The 17,543-nt window shown below is 38.0% G+C and overlaps 1 protein-coding gene across 2 annotated transcripts in view; it reads right to left on the reverse strand.

Moving 5' to 3' along the window:
• Positions 1–509: 509 nt before the first annotated feature.
• The window catches only part of LOC134537109 (fibronectin-like), a 44,784-nt gene continuing 27,750 nt past the window's right edge, over positions 510–17,543 (reverse strand). Inside the window, exons 14-21 of one of the 2 annotated variants that reach the window (XM_063377400.1) lie at positions 15,236–15,520; positions 11,402–11,680; positions 10,616–10,882; positions 9,582–9,896; positions 6,948–7,235; positions 5,981–6,265; positions 3,844–4,107; positions 510–746 (exon numbers count right to left, since the gene is read on the reverse strand). In XM_063377400.1, coding sequence (XP_063233470.1) covers positions 643–746; positions 3,844–4,107; positions 5,981–6,265; positions 6,948–7,235; positions 9,582–9,896; positions 10,616–10,882; positions 11,402–11,680; positions 15,236–15,520 — 2,087 coding nt within the window. In that variant the 3' untranslated portion in view covers positions 510–642. Of the gene's footprint in view, positions 750–3,843; positions 4,108–5,980; positions 6,266–6,947; positions 7,236–9,581; positions 9,897–10,615; positions 10,883–11,401; positions 11,681–15,235; positions 15,521–17,543 lie in introns of both variants that reach the window. The other variant, XM_063377399.1, reaches the window with a different exon arrangement.

Here is a 17,543-nt window from a genome sequence, read left to right on the forward strand (position 1 = left end):
CATAACCCTCTCAGTAGAGTGCGTGTGGGGGATTAGTACCTTGATCATGAACTTGAAGGTCAAGGTTATGACACCCATAAGACTTGATGAGCTTGCCAGCAGCACAAAGGCATATCACAGACTGCACTCAGATTACCATTTGTCTGTGGCTCTTTAACTTTCAGATTCGTGTGTCGAGACCGTGTGCTGAGACTCGCCTCGGTCCAGTCGCACTTGGCTTGCCACTGGCGTTAATTTAATCCTGAACCAACTGTGGCTTGTCTTTCGCTCATTCCAATGGTGGTAATTTTTGTATTCTGCCACTGACATTCTCAAGTGGCCAAATCAACCAGCAAATTATTTGGTTTCTAGTCACGTTGCATATAAATAAGTCATCTCAAAGGAAGCACCGAATAAAGAAGTTACCTTTGCAGTTGAATGAACCATTCAATGTAAAAGCGAAATCAGACTAAAGTTTGTAGTATTTTACACGAAAAAAAGAATTTTAGCATCCAATAGATTCACACATCTTATAGTTTAGAGTAAATTTATTTGTAGACAAATATTTCGCATAAGCCATTTATTACAGTTGTCAAAAATTGAATCTTCATGATCAGTTCGGGAGATCGCTGTTTTTGAAACGTGGGATTCTTCTCAGTGTATTCACAGCCTAAGACTCCGCGACAAGTTCGTGGCAGCTTCTACCACCGCGCTCACTGTCTTGTTCACAGCGCCGGAAGCTTGGGCCAAGTTCGACGTGGTCATTGCTGCTGAAACAAATGCCGTTCGTAAAGATTAAAATATTGAATTTAAAAAAAAAATAATTAATCAAATAACCTACCCACTCAAAATTACATATTTTCTGGATTCTTGTAATTCGCCATTTTAGATCATTAACGTTTGCTTATTTTGTTACTCAAATATTGTTTTGAAACTTTAAGCGTATACAATTGTTGCTGTAAAGTTTTTGCTTGCATTGCTTTAATGTAAAATTTACATGAATTTATAATTTTGTTTGATTTTGTTTGGAAGGGAGGAACATGGACCACTTGTGCCACCCCTCACCTTAAAAAAACCCTTGCTCCGAAAAGGTGGATTCACAATTAAAACAAAATTGGGTGCGTGTACTTATGTACGCGCGTTAGAAGTTAGACTTACTTGGCGTAATCAAAAACTAACTTTAATTTTACATGAAAATAATAAATAGAAATAAAATAATAAAAGGACTGAAGAGATATAAATTTGTATGGTAAAATTTAAATTAATTGTTTATTTATTTTAGTTAAATAATCGAGATAATTTTTAATTAATAACCAAAATCAATAAACATGCTGAATACTTATTCTCATTTATTAATTTTATTATTTATTAAATAATAATGTAAAATTTATAATGCAAATAAATTATACATACCCGACTACTAAACCTTCCACACACTCCCTGCCAACGACAATAGAAGCTTACAAGCAACCTGACATTGTTATACATGCGGGAACATTTATATAAATACACTTGGAAAAGTTTATAAAAAAATTTCTATCACTAATATTCATAATAAATAAATTAGATCAGTATTGAATTTCAACCATAAAGAATAAAGTTTAAAAGCACGTTTATAATTTTAATTTGTTTGTAGCTTTTTTCATCTTGGAAAATTTCATTGTCTGGTGCGTGCTCATTGTAAAAATTTACTCTTCAATTTTTCAAAACATGTCTAAAGAAGTATAATTTCAAAATTAACAGTAACTTAGGTCATAGCCTATGGTCATGAGCCTGGGAGATAGTTCGTGCCCATACAAGCAGAGTTGGATGGCATTTTGGCAGTAGTTGAGATTATTTACACATATCTATCATGTAATAGCAAACATAGCCAAGCTAGTACAATTCTTAAGTATTTCTTACTTTAAAAATTATTCATCATAATTACCAAGACAGATACTTTATATACGTTTCACTAAATATTTGGACCTACCAATTAATGAGTTGAATAATAGTGTTTACAGGCTGGTTGTCAACTGACATGGAATAACATAGGGGAAATGTGCCTCAAATCAAATAACATTGTTTATTTAGTCTGCACAAAATAATGGATATAATATATTGTAGTTAAAAAAACAAGAAGTTAAGTAAAACTTACTTAGTATGTCATTTTATCCTCACTGTGGGGTAAAATGACACACGGAACTAAATGGCCAGGCATATTAAATTAAGTCGTAATTTTCAGAGTTAAAATTTTCCATTACACAAAAAAAAAATTAGATTTTCTATGTAATGTGGTGTGCAGATACAGGGGAAGCAAGCAGATGTCCGCCGCATCTTAATTATCACGAACAGGCATATAGCGCCCTTAGGTACATCTGAAGTGTTGAAAGATTTGCCTGATACTTTTGAGCACGCAGAGTTTAATTTATAACAGACAATCAAGCGCACAGATGGTTGTTTTTTTACTTCGCCAACCCAGAAAGATCGACCAGGTTCTGAAGCAGGATTGTGCAAGTGCAGGGTGGGAGAACTGCGGCGGACGCACCAAATCGTGTGATCCTGCGGAGTTTCGGGATTGTGCTGGTAGTGCGCGCGCTTCTCAGTCTCGGGTCGGTTCGCCTTCACCCCTTGTCCGGCTAGTCGTCTGTGCCGCGGGATCCAACAACCGTTGTTCAACATCGACCACTTCACAGTAATAGCGCAAGTTTTACTAAATCCTTTCTCATCGGTCTCGCGGTTACTTTATACAAATGGCATGAACTCACCTGTCACGTAACTTATTAATGTGTGCCAGCGCGAGGAACGGTTTCATATACTACGTAATTCTTTGTGCTTTCTTTGTTGGGGCGTGGGTTGCGACCTCGACCTCATGTAAGGGACTCTAGTCAACAAACTTCCTCAGCATTTCCCGCAAATGTGCACCAGTTAGGCACAACGTGTACCATCATTTTTTAGTTCAAGCCAGAGGACTTTCGGGGCCCACTTGTAACCTCACCCAAGAGGCGTCTGTGTGTTCTGACCCAACGTCACCTTGCTACGGTTTTATAAGTGTTCATCACGCTAGTGATCCTTTGTTGTGCGCAAGTGTGTCCAAGTGTTTGTGTTCTTGTTTGTATGTGGTACAACTACTCGGTGGAGTAGTCGCTGCTTATGTATGGACTTATGTATGTAATTTTGCCGTGTATTTTGAGTGCTTCATGTACCGCCATTAGGAACTGCAAGGCAGTAGCACCTGTGCACTTTGTGTTGAGACTAAAGGACAGACGGCCCTTTATTAAAGTCTGTTAATTCACACCCCCATCAAAGTGTGCCGCGTCGAACCTCCGCTCCACAACAACACAAGTTGTGGTAACAGTAGTGCCATGTACGAGGACGGTGCATCAATAAAAGTAACCATACCAGAATTACTGCATTTCCAATCAGAATCAGTACTAATAACATAGCGTCCCCGGTGGCTGTAAGAGCCGGGGGTACCTTGCTCGTCGTCTGCTGGCCAAGTGTCTACGTCATGCCCTGAGGTCATGTCTCTGCTCTACTTGTGGACTATCTCGCAGGGCGGTAAGCTAAGGTAATTGGCGCTCTAGACTTCGCCATCAGCATCGTCATCCGATGGCACAAGGCGACAGGACGTCACATTCCTACTTTGTTTTGAGTCTGCTCGATATGCCAGACCACCGAACTGTTCCCAAGCCAAAACTTCTTTACAAACACTAAAGTATTTATTATTTTTTTGGTATTTGGAAAAGAAATTGGACATTACGCATCCCGGAAAGTCAAACATCAGTAATGTTTTCCATTTGTATCTCAGAAAATCTCTGAAATGCATTCGGGTAAAACAGATCAAACAGTAAAAAATATTGTCTGTGGTGTGTGGCTACTGACTGCCATTCAGTGAGACGATCGACATGTCGGAGAGCTGCCCCTGCTCGGCCACGGCTTCCACGATGACAGTGTAGGCGCCACCGTCGCTCGGTCCGGCCACAGCGTGGGACGTGCCGGCGACGTCGTGGCACGTGTGGACTCCCCGGTCCGCCCAGGCGCCCCAGCACACCCTGTAGCCGTGCGCGCACTCCGGGGCACCCCAGGTCAGGTTCATCTGGTGTGGCTTGATCACGTCGGCCACCAGGGACTGCACCTGGTCCGGGCCTGGGGGCCACACACCAACATTTCCTACAGTCGTCACGGCACCAGCAAACTCTTATTGTAGTGATATAAACCGAGGACGACATCTTGGATACAGTAGTTATAAGATCTGATCTGACCAAAATGTATAGCATGTTTTTGAAAATGTGACTTTTATAAGACAAAACACATAATTTAATGAAGTTACTGTTGTGTAAAGTGATCGGCTGCTAAATCATCTGCGAAATTGTTTACATTATATTTGAGAATAATTATAACTGAAGTAACATACTTTTAGTAACGCTTTTATAGTTTTAAAAAATGAAATATTATTGTATACTTACTGGTAGAAAGAAGGAACATTTATGATATTAATTGATTTTAAAATATAGCATGTTTATGTTACTATTCTTTTCCCTTTAAAAAATAAGCGTTTGCGGACTTTTTTAGTACCAAATGTTGTCATGGCCACAATTTTGACCTCAACCGACACATCACTAGGACAGAGTGCACCACACCTGCCTCCCTATCTGTGGGAGAGGTAGTGTCACCACCCGCCCAAAGATGGCAGGTGGATGGATCTGCAGGCCTATAACATCGCCTGTGGACATCATCATCAAAGCTACTTCTCTGCCTCTCGAACACACACTTCTCTCTGGCCGCCGCCTGGGACACGACAGTTATGTAACAGTTACATTTTCAAGGTTTCAATAGGAAAGCAGCCAAACTTCAGCGTGAGTAAAAGAAAAATGTTTTGGAATTTTTTTCTTACATGTTTGTAGCCTGTATTATAGTTTTTAAGAAGCAGAAGTATTTTTGGCATTGCTTACTAAACATTTATATTAGCTCTTTACAATTTTAATGTTTTATTTTGGCAATCTAAACAAAAAATACTAATTCACATTTTATATGCTAGGACAAATAAAATAAATGACAAAATAAAAGTTTTAAATTAAACTTCAAAAAGAAAAGTACTGTAAATTTAATATGTAGAATTTTCGATTTACTCTCCCCCCCCCCCTGACTATGATATGGTGTGTTGCAAGAACTTCCCACCTGAATAACAGTTGTCCCTATGTGAACAGTCTTGGAGGTGTCACCGCACTGCTGTACCTCGCCCATTTCCTGAGCCCTGGCCAGTACTGGCTCCGAATGTTGGAGGCCACCCCTTTTGTCTTAGAGAGGGGGGCAGCAACTTTGTTCGGCTGTATTCTCTCCCCGCCATCAGAGTAGGGTCCTGAGTCAGCAATCCTGGGAGTTGGCTTTGGTTCCCTCTCACATCCTCCACTTGGAAAGGAAATGACTTCAGGAACACGGCCCATCTTAACATATATCATCTCCATCCCTAAGAGTGTTCGGTGAAGTAAGGCATAGCACAGCAGCCTAGAGCCTTTTTCCATTTGTCGAGTACGAGCCTCAGTGGACATGCACAAAGATTCCTCTCAGGGGTAGTGATGTCCTTCTGGTGTGTCACCTCAACCTTCGCCGACAGTTGTTTGAGCACAGCCAACAGTTTGACTCCTCAAGTATGTTTATCCTAACTAGCACTGATGTGAAAACACTATAACTCCCGAGCACACGCACACATCTGCCTCTGACCAACACCTGGTGGGAGTAAAAACTGCCGGACAAAGGAGTTATTTCTCCCCACCCTCGACAAAGGTGTAGCCATAGCTGTCTAGGGCCAGTAACTGATCGGGGGTTCAGGAAACGAGCTGGCTTAGAGAGGGCATTATGGCGACAAGTTTTAGTGTTTGACATAATTTACCATGTTTAGTACATCTGTACAATTTTATTTGGCGGAAAATATTGAAGTTATGTTACTATCAATATTGCCCCTCAAATTGGTTTAAAACACATTTTGAGACAAAATTTTACTGCGTTGCAGGAATCTTACCTGTGGACCACACAATGGAAGAGGCATTCCCAATATCCTTCTCACTGCCAATTCCCGCCACGGAAAAGCTGTAGTTGGTGCAAGGTTTGAGGCCCACGATGCTGTAGGAGTTGTAGGAAGTGTGCGGTTGCTCGGAACAGTTCTGCACCTGCGCATCACCTTCCGCGCGCCAGCACACCAAGTACCTCACCAGGCAGTCGTCGTTGTACCTCGGTGGGTCCCACTGCAGGTGGATGGACGTGGAAGTCGTGTGGTATACTTTTACATTTTCTACTTCTCCGGGTGCTGTCAAATGAACAGTACATTTTTTTTAGCTAAAACATTATCAAATCTAGAATGATAAAATTTACTAGTAAAAAATCAAAGTTGTACTTAGAAATAGAAGCAATTCTCTTTATCAGTAATTTTTTCACTATGCTAAAACAAAACAAAAATACCAAGACTTTTTATGTGGGAATAAATTTCCCACTAATTTGTTATTTATACCACATATATATTTGATTATACATGAAATGAATAGATAAATAATTATAACGGGAAAATATTTTGCAATAAAAACACTCACAGTTGCATTTCCTTTAGGTCTTAGACCTCATCACTCCTGGAATTTAAAAACATGGATACCAAAGAACTACTGATTATGATTTTTTCTATGGTTTCTCATTCCTTATTCAGCTTTAATAAAAATTAATTAGTTATCAGTCAATCAGTTAATGAAGTCATTTAGTGTATTTCTTGATTTGTAAATGTGATCATAAAATTTCAATATAAAATATCAAAACTTATGTAATTGACTAATCTTGAGATTTAACGGGTCTGGGAAGGGACCCTGGTGTGGTAAATTCCTAACAAAACGTGCAATAAAGTGAACATGATATTTAGTGTCTTACATCCTTCCAAAGTCACTTCAAAAAGTACGAACATAGCAATGAGCAAAGAATTACAGTCGCAGACCTTGCACACTTACCTGCAGTCCCCGAGTCGGTTTTCAACTTCGACGTCGTGGTGAATTGTAAGTTGGGCAGAACGGCGAAGATCATGAATTCCAGCAGGATGCATGGTGGAACGTCTTCAAGGACATACGAGTTGGTGTCGTTGCTGAGTTCTTCGGTGACTAATTCTCCATTGTTCACAAACTCCAACATGTATCCCCGGATGCACCTCTTGCGCGCAAGCCCGTCCCATTCCAGTTTCACAGTGCTCGACGTGATTTCCGTGACCACGAAGCCAGTGATCTTGTTATCCGTATCATTTTCTGTAGAAATATATATATATATATATATATTCATAATTTTTATACTAGGGAATGTCTTCCCTTCAGAGAAAGGAGTAATTAGATATGTTCTATGATAACACTTATTTTACCATGATTTTATTAGCTTGGCATGTATGTATGAATGGATTATGTAATACAATATTTCCATTCAATTTTTACCCACTTTTCGACGTCCGAATGTGTTGATATATTTCATACATATGAAGAACCTCTCTCTGACAATACAATAGTTTGATAATGCATGGATGTTAGGATGGGGGGGTCAGAGGGTCGAAAAACCACTAATTTCCAGCTTCTGGTAATAACCATGATTTTGTGTATCAATGAGGTCTGGACATGGTGGGAATTTGCCCCAGGGTTGACTGTACCCCTAAGGAGGAAGAGGGGTTAAAGACCAAAAATTTCAAAAATTTTAAAAATGGATGTTTTTCACTATTTGGAGTGTTTCCGATCCAATAGGCCAGGAAAATGTGCCGGGAGAGGGGTTCAAGCCCCAGAATCTTTAACGCTCCTGTAACCCGCCTTGGAGGCTTATTTTTGTAAAACCACGTACTCAGTTAATGTGTATGTGATATAAAGAACATCCCTGCCGAGTTTCAAGTCTGTGGACATATACTAGAAAGACGGTCAATTCTATGATATAGTCAATACAAAAATTTTATGTTATATTTAATAAGAACATTTTTGGATAAAGTCATTATGAAAATGACTATATGAACGTAATAATAATAATGAATATAATTATAATAATGAACATAAAATTAGTCATTGGGTTCTGGTTATAATTTTACTTAAATTTTATATCACTAATTTAGTAATTTTAGGATATAGTCATTTCTAAAATTTTAGGAATTTGTCTTTATGAAAATGAAAGTAGGAAGCACCCCAAGCTTTTAGTTATGTATACAGAGTTGTGGTGCATTATTTGGACAAAAAACTTAAATTTAAATTTTATTTTGTAATTTTTTGTTAATTTTACGATAAAAGCAGCGTTTTAAACATCTTTAACTATAATTTTTTTCAAGACCTGCTTATTTGTTGGGTTGCAACTTCTTTTGTTCACACTGAAGCACTCATTATACAGTGACAAAAACAGCTGAAAATCATAAAGAAATCATTTCCAAATATAATCCTTCGTTTAGTATAATAAACACTTTGACACGTTCGCTATTTTGACCCAAGCCATAACCACAATTAGCCCATGTGATTGCCATACCAAAGACTAACCAAGCGATATTATATATGCAGTCGAGAGGGTTCAATATACACCAATAGACTGCACTTTGGTTAAATTCTATCAAGACAATGAAAGCATAATGCATTGTAATTGAAGTCTGTATTTTCAAGTGCATACATATATGTTAACTTAGTAACTATCAGTAGTATTGAGAAACTGTCTTATCGTTGCGTGTAATATTTCCCTCTTATATATGGCTAGTATAAAGTATCCATTTATTAAAACTCCTTCCCTTCTGTAGCGTTCTTCAGGACACGCTCCTACCTCCTAGCCTATCCCGCACTCCTGGCAATCTTGGTACACGTTGACTTTACTGAGTTGGTGGTCCATCACGACGCGTTAGTAAAAATTAAAATATGTACCACAAGTTAGTAAAATAAGGTTAGTAAAACTGAAAAAACGTACCTCATGACAATTTTTTTTAACAAACTAGCTGTTTGCAAGAAAATAAAAATCAGGAAGTTTTAAAAATGTTCAGTAAATATTTTTATATCACAAAGGTAAATAATATTTATTATTTAAATATATTAATATTTATTCATTAATATTTCTAAATAATTTTTTAATATTAATAATAATTTATACAAGAAATATTTTATCTTCAACAGTCAATAAGATGATAATAACTATATACAGCAAAAGGCGATACCAGCAAGCTATCAAATTCTCTGTTAACCCCACTTGTAAATTGGTGAAGAAGCATGCACACACGTAAGTTACTTAAAATAAAAATTACTCTTGAGTTTTTAGTATTGCAAAGTGTTAAAACAAATTTCAGTGGAGATAGTTTCTTACGTATTCTGTTGTATAGTAATTACATAAATGTAACAATTTCAAATTGTCAAAAGGACTGAGAAAAATTTCAAATAAATTATAAATGACATATTTGTTTGTCTTGAGCCAAGTCTAATCTCGTTTTTTTTTCTTGTTTTTCTTTTAAAGCATTGCGGATTCATTTACAAGTTTTGAAACTTTTTGGTGTTCAACCCCAAGGATTTCAACCAAGATGACCTTGGTGCATTCACTGACAAAATAATTGTGGACTCGTCCGTAACTTCTGCGGACAGTGATTGGTTTCAGGAGCGCACCTTGTTCGCCCGCCTGGCCCGTGAAGAGATCGAGGATTGCTGTGTCCAGCTCCGTGCCATCGGAGCTCATGGCCGTGGCGTGGACCTCGTAGGCGCTGCAAGGCTGCAGACCAGACAGGGTCACCTCCCCGTCGTCTCCGCCGTCGTCTCCCACGAGCGAGGCGTTCTGCCGCACGCACGTCCGGTCCCCGGCGCCCACCAGCTTCGTGCAGACCTCGACGTAGTGCAGCGGGTGCGACCCGGCGAGCGAGTAGTTCCACGCCACCACCACTTCCGTGGCGTTCACCTCTTTCAAGGTCAGCTCCAGGGAACTCTCTGCCAACACGAGTTCACGGGGCGGGAGTTAACAGCACCAAGATATTGCATGCTACCATGGTTGCATCCATTCTTTTATGGTTGGTTACCGCTATCCCTCGGCAAATTCTATTTTAAAAAAAAGTAAATTACTTTAAAGTTACTGAATTAGCTTTTGTCACTGAATCCAAAAAAAAATGTTTGTTTTGTTAAATATTCAATACCAAAAAAAAACACTTAAGTGCATAGCCGGTATGTGTGTTCGAAGTGAAACTTCACAAGATAGAGATATGAGAATGTATAAGAATGTGTGTATGTATGCAAGCGAGCAAGATTACAACCTTGACCACACTCTCATTATGCTTTGATTATGTCAACGTCTTAACTTACCCTACCGGCCATAAAGAAATTTCATTTAAAAAACTTACTTAGGTCTAATGCATACCTGAATACTAGAAGATTATATAATTTTATAGAGTACCGGTAGGTGCTCTTCTGTAAAGAAAAATCCGAAAATGACATTTTTCACAACCTATTATTCGTCCCGAAAAGCTCACAAGTATTTTAATTTAGTAACCTTACCACACCACTCATTTGTACCAATTCTCAAATAATCTTATTGATGCTAACCAATTATTGGTCTTCAGGCAAGATACAAAGCAAAGTAACTAGTAAAACCTGTTACTAAATGGATCAACGGGTTTGACCCACAAGCTGTTAAGCTGAGGAATTGTACTCACTGACGAGTTCTAATATGTACGGTGAAGAAGTGCTCCCAACATCACTGACAGCACGTACTATGACCGTGTACTTGTCATGCGGGTGCAGGATCTCCAAGGCAGTGATGGTGGTAGAGTTGTCAGAGGTTGTCAGGCAGCTATGATTGCCCATGTCCGACCATTCGCCCCAGCATACCGAGTAAGTGGATGCACATGGCGAAGGAATCCACTCCACAGCCACCAGTTCAGTAGTGGCCTTAACTGTCACGTTTCTGACTGGTTCGGGTCCTGCAGATGTGAACAAGTTACAGCATCCTTACCCTTGCAGTCCCTTTGATGTAAACATGTACTTTTGGTTCAGATTACCTTAAGGCCCAATTATATGGGGAAAAAACTGCTAAACACTATTGCTTAAGAATAAAATACAGTTTAAGGATTTATGCAAAATATATGGTATTATGGTTTATATAGTTTATTATAAGTGCCCTATTTAATATTTAATTTGTATACTCATGCCACAGGGAAAATTTATTATTTACTGTATTTGTGAATATGTGTGTGAGAATCATGCAAAACTGTGGATTGTTTCAGGTATAACATTTTTAATTGACTCTTGTAGTTTGTGCAAATCATTATGAAGAATACTAGTTACAAACAGTAAATTAAACTTTCAGTATGGTGTTAATACATGTTACTACTTTTCTTGACTGTATATGTACCAGACATAATGTAATTTTATCCAGAATTTAAAAGCAGCATGTTTTTAAAGAGTGTTTATCAGCAAGAATATTTTTTTTATCTACTCACCTGTGCTTACAAGTAACTGGGAAACATTGCCCCGTATTTCTTCTCCTTGCGAAGATACATTTATGTGGTATTCTGTACAGGACTTAAGCCCTGTAATGCTGTAATGAGGATATGGTACCACCTTCTGTTCACTGCATGTTTTATTTACTTGGGATTTTTCAGTCCAGCAGACAGAATATTTCTTCAAACAATCGTAATACCTCTCGGGGGTGGACCATCCTAGATGTATGGAGTGGGATGCCACATGTACAGCAGTCAGGTTATTTATCTCTCCTGGAGCTAAAACAAAATATCGGATTCGTTGAGGTTTCTTGTATGGACTAAAAAATGTGTAGAAATATTTTCATTACAGAAATACCAAAAATAAATATCTATGTTACTCTAATTCAATGTTTGTTTCTAAAATATTAAACTGTTTTTTTTTTTAACTTTTTTGTAAACTACTACCATGAGCTCTAGGTTTGGTAGTAAATATATATTTAAAAACCAAGCATGCCAAACAAATCATTACAATTTGTGGATAATTAATTTTATTTTTCATAGGTGCCTATGGAAAATTAATCTTTTTGCTTTTTCTCATGCCAAGATTTCATGCAAAAGAGGCTAATCAGAAAATTAGTTGCTTATTCGCAAAATTAACTAATGCTAATGCTAACAATAAGAATTATACACAAGTCCGTGGTTTATCTTCGGATATGAACCCAGATCTTTGTTAGTGTTGTGATAGAACTTAACTTTCAAAGCACTTGATGAGCACTTAATTTATTATAATGATTATAATAAATCAGGATAACTTGTCTTCCCATAATTAAATTACATTACTGTGCAAATAAACCAAAGCATATTTTACCCTCTACATAAATGTCTGCACATGATGAGAGATCATACCATTCATTCACATATAATCTTATACAAGTTAATTTCCAGACTGTAAGCTGGTGCGTATTCTCGAAATACTTCAGTTCAATTCCCCCTCTCCCACCAAATCATTCTATCACTGCTCTCTCACTGATTTACACCCATTAATTTTATTCATTTATTGTCTATAATGAATGTATTAAACCCTAATTCTAATCTAATAATATATACAGCATTATTTGCAACTCACTTCTCACTCACTCACTCACTTCTCACTCACTTGCCCATTGACTGATCCACACAAATTCTAACCATCTTAATAATTAGCTTAAAACTTGATATTTGTATGTTTCGTTGATCTCGGTCTGTAAACGACAGGTTAATTCCAAAAAAGTGATATTTTTAATTTTTAATTCCCCAAAAATATTAAAATTCCAACACTTTTAAAGACCTCTCTTCTGAGGTTCACAGTTGCCAAACTGAGGACAATGAAAATACGGATTACCGCATCGCATCAGATTTTTGCTACGACTGCAATTTATGTCCATTGAATTTCTGTCGTATCTCCATCGATTATACGTCAACGTCAATAAGTAGTGAATGTCAATATTTCTGTAAAAAAAATTCAGAATCATTAAAAGTTTTAAAGTGCATAGTTATATGTAGTTGTAGACAATTTACAAGTGTCACAACTGAAAAAACAAAGAAAGAACTTAAAGTTGGTCTAAAAGATGCATTCTGAATCCCAAAGTTTCGCAATGAAGTTTGTTCAGTAGAAAGAACAAGAATATTCCAGCCGTTTCACACAATTCTGAGGCAGTGATGTCAGAGAAAGTAAATAGCATATAATGGCGAGCAATTCGCGATCGTTATAAGTGCTAAGTGGAAGCTTGGTAAGGGGACGAGCTACGGATCTTGCGGTACGCAATCAAATCGAACAAAAGCCCCAAAATTGTATTTTGCAGCACCAAATTAGCCGAACGTTCCTCTTGACACAATCTGTCCGGGAAAGGCTCCCAGTTGGAAGCAAATGTTGACGGATCGGAAAGTACGCCTATTTCGTCAAAATATTCGTAACAATAGGCACTAGACAGTCGCAGACCTAATCACATGGGCAAGACAAAGTTTTGGAAAGACTATTTCCGAAGCATCTACATTTCGATATATCAAAAGGTGTGGCTACACATTCTACAAAATGAGACCTAAACCATTTCTCACTTCATTGAATAAACGTCGGCATGTTGCGTGCGCCAAATCTCACCTCAGCTGGACTCCATCTCAGTGGAACAAGGTATTGTGGACAGATGAATCCATTTTTCAGGTTTTATATGGAAATATTGGTCAAAAGGTTATTAGGAAGACGGATGAAGCAAATTATACAATTTTTTACAAGCGCATGGTTCTTAAACCAAGCTCTGTGATGGTGTGGGGTTGCATGGCAGTGAATGGGGTTGGCAATTTTCATTTTTGTACGGGTACTATATGTTTTCTTGATATGAATCTGCGCCCATCATTGCAGCGATTTTTTGGCAGAAAACAATATATTTTCCGACAAGATAACGCATGGCCACATACTGCGAAGATAACACATACGTGGCTATGTACGAAACGTGTCTCTGTTTTAGAGTGGCCAACACAAGTCCCGATCTATCTCCTATACAGAATATTTGGAGAATTCTTAAGAGGAAAAACGCCTACCTTCATCCCCACAATATACAACAATTTCATGATTATCTGCGGCAGGAATGGGAAAAAATTCCTACAGGCACATTAAGCCGTTTAGTTTTGCCCATGTTACGACGGTTATCCGCCATAAGTAACATCAACTCTTGGTAACCGAACGAACATTTTTGACTTTTGTTCTGTGAGGAAGTACACTTGCATCGTTTATTATAACTGTCTGTTTTACTACAAACTAACAAAAATACTGTTACAATGTTGTATTCAGCATATCAAATGTTAATAATGTATTTATTTTGCATTTATGTTTTGTTGTATTTCTCAATTCCCTGATTTCAAGCTATTTCTTACGTGAACTAACTTTAGAACTAAATTTTTTCATCAAGGAAAATTTTGTGCTTTTTTCACATAATAATTCAATTCTTTTACACACTTAATGGACATCTACAATTTTCAAACTCGAAAGTGTCTCATCATTTTCAAAGATTTTGATTCCATATATCTTTATATATTCTTTTATAATTTTCTATATTTATAGGGCAGCTATAATCATCAAAATTGGCATGCATATAAAGTCCCAATGTGTTTCCAAATTTAATGACTTTAGCTATCCTTAGAAAACAATGTATTTTTTTTTATCCATGTAAATATGTATAAAAAAACCATGTGAGATATTGGAGGCAATGCAATTCTCGAGGCAATTCTCTCTTAGAGATGTTTTGTGGGCGAAGCCCTCAATATAGAGAATTTTGGGAGAAAATACTTCTGAAGGGTTATTTGGTAACAAAACTATCATTGGGGAGCAAAGCTACCCTGGGTAAAGTCTCAGTGTAATAATACTAATCAGATAGTGTGACCCCCTATTGGAGGTTTAAAGTCAAAGCCCCTGTATCCTCCTTGTTTATGAAGTCATCTGGGACTGAGTGTTTGGGGTCGAAGTATCCCACGACCGAAGCGAGTTCACTACTATATCATCCAAAGATTAATGGCAAAAAAGTAACATGTTTGCTGCTACAAATATGTCTGCAGCTTACAATATAAAAATGGTGTCGGCTGAGATAGAACTTCTTCATTCATCCCACATTTGGGTCTTAAATATTGAAATTCTCTGCACAATATAAGAGAGGTTTTCCGAGTACCCAGAACATTTTCCCACTTCCCTCAACTGAACTTTGCCTGGTTACCTTGAACCACTTGGACTTTCCAAGTAATTAGAAGCGCTTTGTTCTCGTTACTCACATGCTCCATTAGTTATACTCAAAGTCCCCTATAGCTCCCCTCGTCGATGCTACGTACCTCCCATCCCGGCCGAGGCATACACCTGGCTGTGCACGGAGGCCTCTCCGACCTCCGAGACGGCATACAGCTGGTAGAAGATGTACTCGCAGAGTGGCTGGTCTGAGACCAAGTACTCGGTGGCATCGGCCGATATGTTGTCGGAGAGAGACTGACTCCACCACATGCCTGACTCGAGGACGTAGTGGTCGACACAGTCGTTTCCTGGCAGCGGTGGGTCCCATGTGATGAGCAGCGTCCCCGGGGAGGGAGCTCGTGCCACGACGTTCCTGGGCGGTACAGGACCTGCAATGTGTCCTCCGGACTTCATTCCATTCACTATCCACAAATACAATAAAAGCAAATTAGTAGCTATTAATTACATATTACATTCAGTTTTTAGGTTATACGTACAGTGGCAAAACTAGAGTGGGTTTGCTAACACTATCACCCCTTCTTTATTCTCCTTCAAGCTTTTATGGAAAAGTGCTCATGGTTAGGTAATATAAGCTTAATTAGCAGTTTAACTTATTTTATGTTTTGCTTACCGGTAGAGATAACAACACACACCCACCATATTGGTTTAAACAGCTTTTAAGCCATAACATTATGTTTTTATCTTTTATTATTTAAATTTTGTCTTCATTATGATAGTGATCACAAATTAAGAAAATATCACAAGTGTTTTTTTTTTTTTTGCAAAGGGTGGCCATATCTGCATGATTACAAGGTAGCCAGTTGAAGTCATTTTGATTTGGTCTGTTCCATGTTGGTTAGATGCCCAAAACATTGCAGAACTGGATTGTTTGCATATTGGAAATTGTTTTAAATGATTATTTCATGAAAGTAACTGGTTTTAATGGTGGATATTCTAGTTAATACTTTCAAACCATCATTAGACATGGTCAAGCATTAATGTTTTAAGCATGACAATATTGCGATGGTGAAGCAAAAATGTGACTTCAATTACGTCACAACATGCCATCTCATAAGAATTCCTAACTCAATGGTTGATTTGTCTTTTTTAATAACAGTTTTCAAACGCCAAAGAAGTACGGCTTGTTTGTATTGTGAACCTGCAGCATGACTCCCCTCCCGTCGTGAAGTGACGATGTCACGAAGGTATGTCTATGTCCTGACTCATCTGTATCAAGATTAAGAAGACGACTAGTGTAACAAGTCTCTTTGTTCATTCATATCAGCATTAGGCTCCCATGTGATAATAGGTTATAATTGAACAGTTAATAAGAATCATTCATCCTTTATCTTCTGTGATTTTAATTGCTTATTGCGTTACAGTAACTGTACTTTATATATAACTATAACCTGTAATCTGCTTTGCCCGGGATTATGTATCAGCGGTCACAGCCATAAACCATTTGTACTCAATTCAATGCTACATTTGTAGCCGAATGGCTACATTTGCAGTCGGTTTGAGCGTTCATTTGTAGCAGATTGGCTACATTTGTAGCCGATGTTTAGCGCTTTGGCTATATTAGTCATCTATAATGCTTTATTGTGTTCATGAGGTGTGGGACTTTCGAATTGTGGCAATTGGTTCGATACTTGGTAGAGGTCTCGCCCCCCCCCCCCCCCCCCCCCACAAATAGCCAATATGTACGTTGTTCCCGTGAAAGCGTTAATAAATAAATGTAAAGCTACGTAAATTTTCAATGCAGCTGAGAGGGGAGTTTTTTTTTTTCCGGTGAGGTCCCAGTGTTCTGTTCTGACGAATTTGAGTTCAATGCTAACCAAAAAACTAATGACATTTCACCTTCCCTCGCGTGAAGGAAGTTTATTTGACTTTTTTTAATTGACTAAAAAGAGTGGTAAACCATCTCATAGTTATTTATTTTTCTATCTTAATAAATAATTTGGTTGCCATCTAGAATTATATTGTAATAATAGCAGTTTCCATCTTACCCTGTTCTATGCACTATATTTTCGGATTTGTTGCATGTTAGGTTTACATTAGTCATGTATTCAATTTTATTTTGCAAAATAATGAAGACGATAAGTATAGTATTCCTGCTTCCAAATGGTGGAATCCTCTCTCCCCCTCCCTCCCCCGTTCTCACTTACTCTCTCTCTCTGGTAGTCATAATGTCGAACATGATCGTCGACAGCTGACGATCGCTGCAGCAAAAATGGGTGAGGGGAGAAAAGGTGTATGTGACTAAGAGAACACATCATAATTTATGTCTATTAATTATATTACGTACAATAATTCTTCCCTAAATCCCTGCCAGTGTACTGTAAGTACCACTTCAGAGTACCATAATTCCTGTATGGCACACCATAGTTGTCATGCGCAACAGAAAAGCGATTA

This window comes from Bacillus rossius, chromosome 11 (assembly GCF_032445375.1).
Source record: "Bacillus rossius redtenbacheri isolate Brsri chromosome 11, Brsri_v3, whole genome shotgun sequence".
Lineage (NCBI taxonomy): Eukaryota > Metazoa > Arthropoda > Insecta > Phasmatodea > Bacillidae > Bacillus > Bacillus rossius.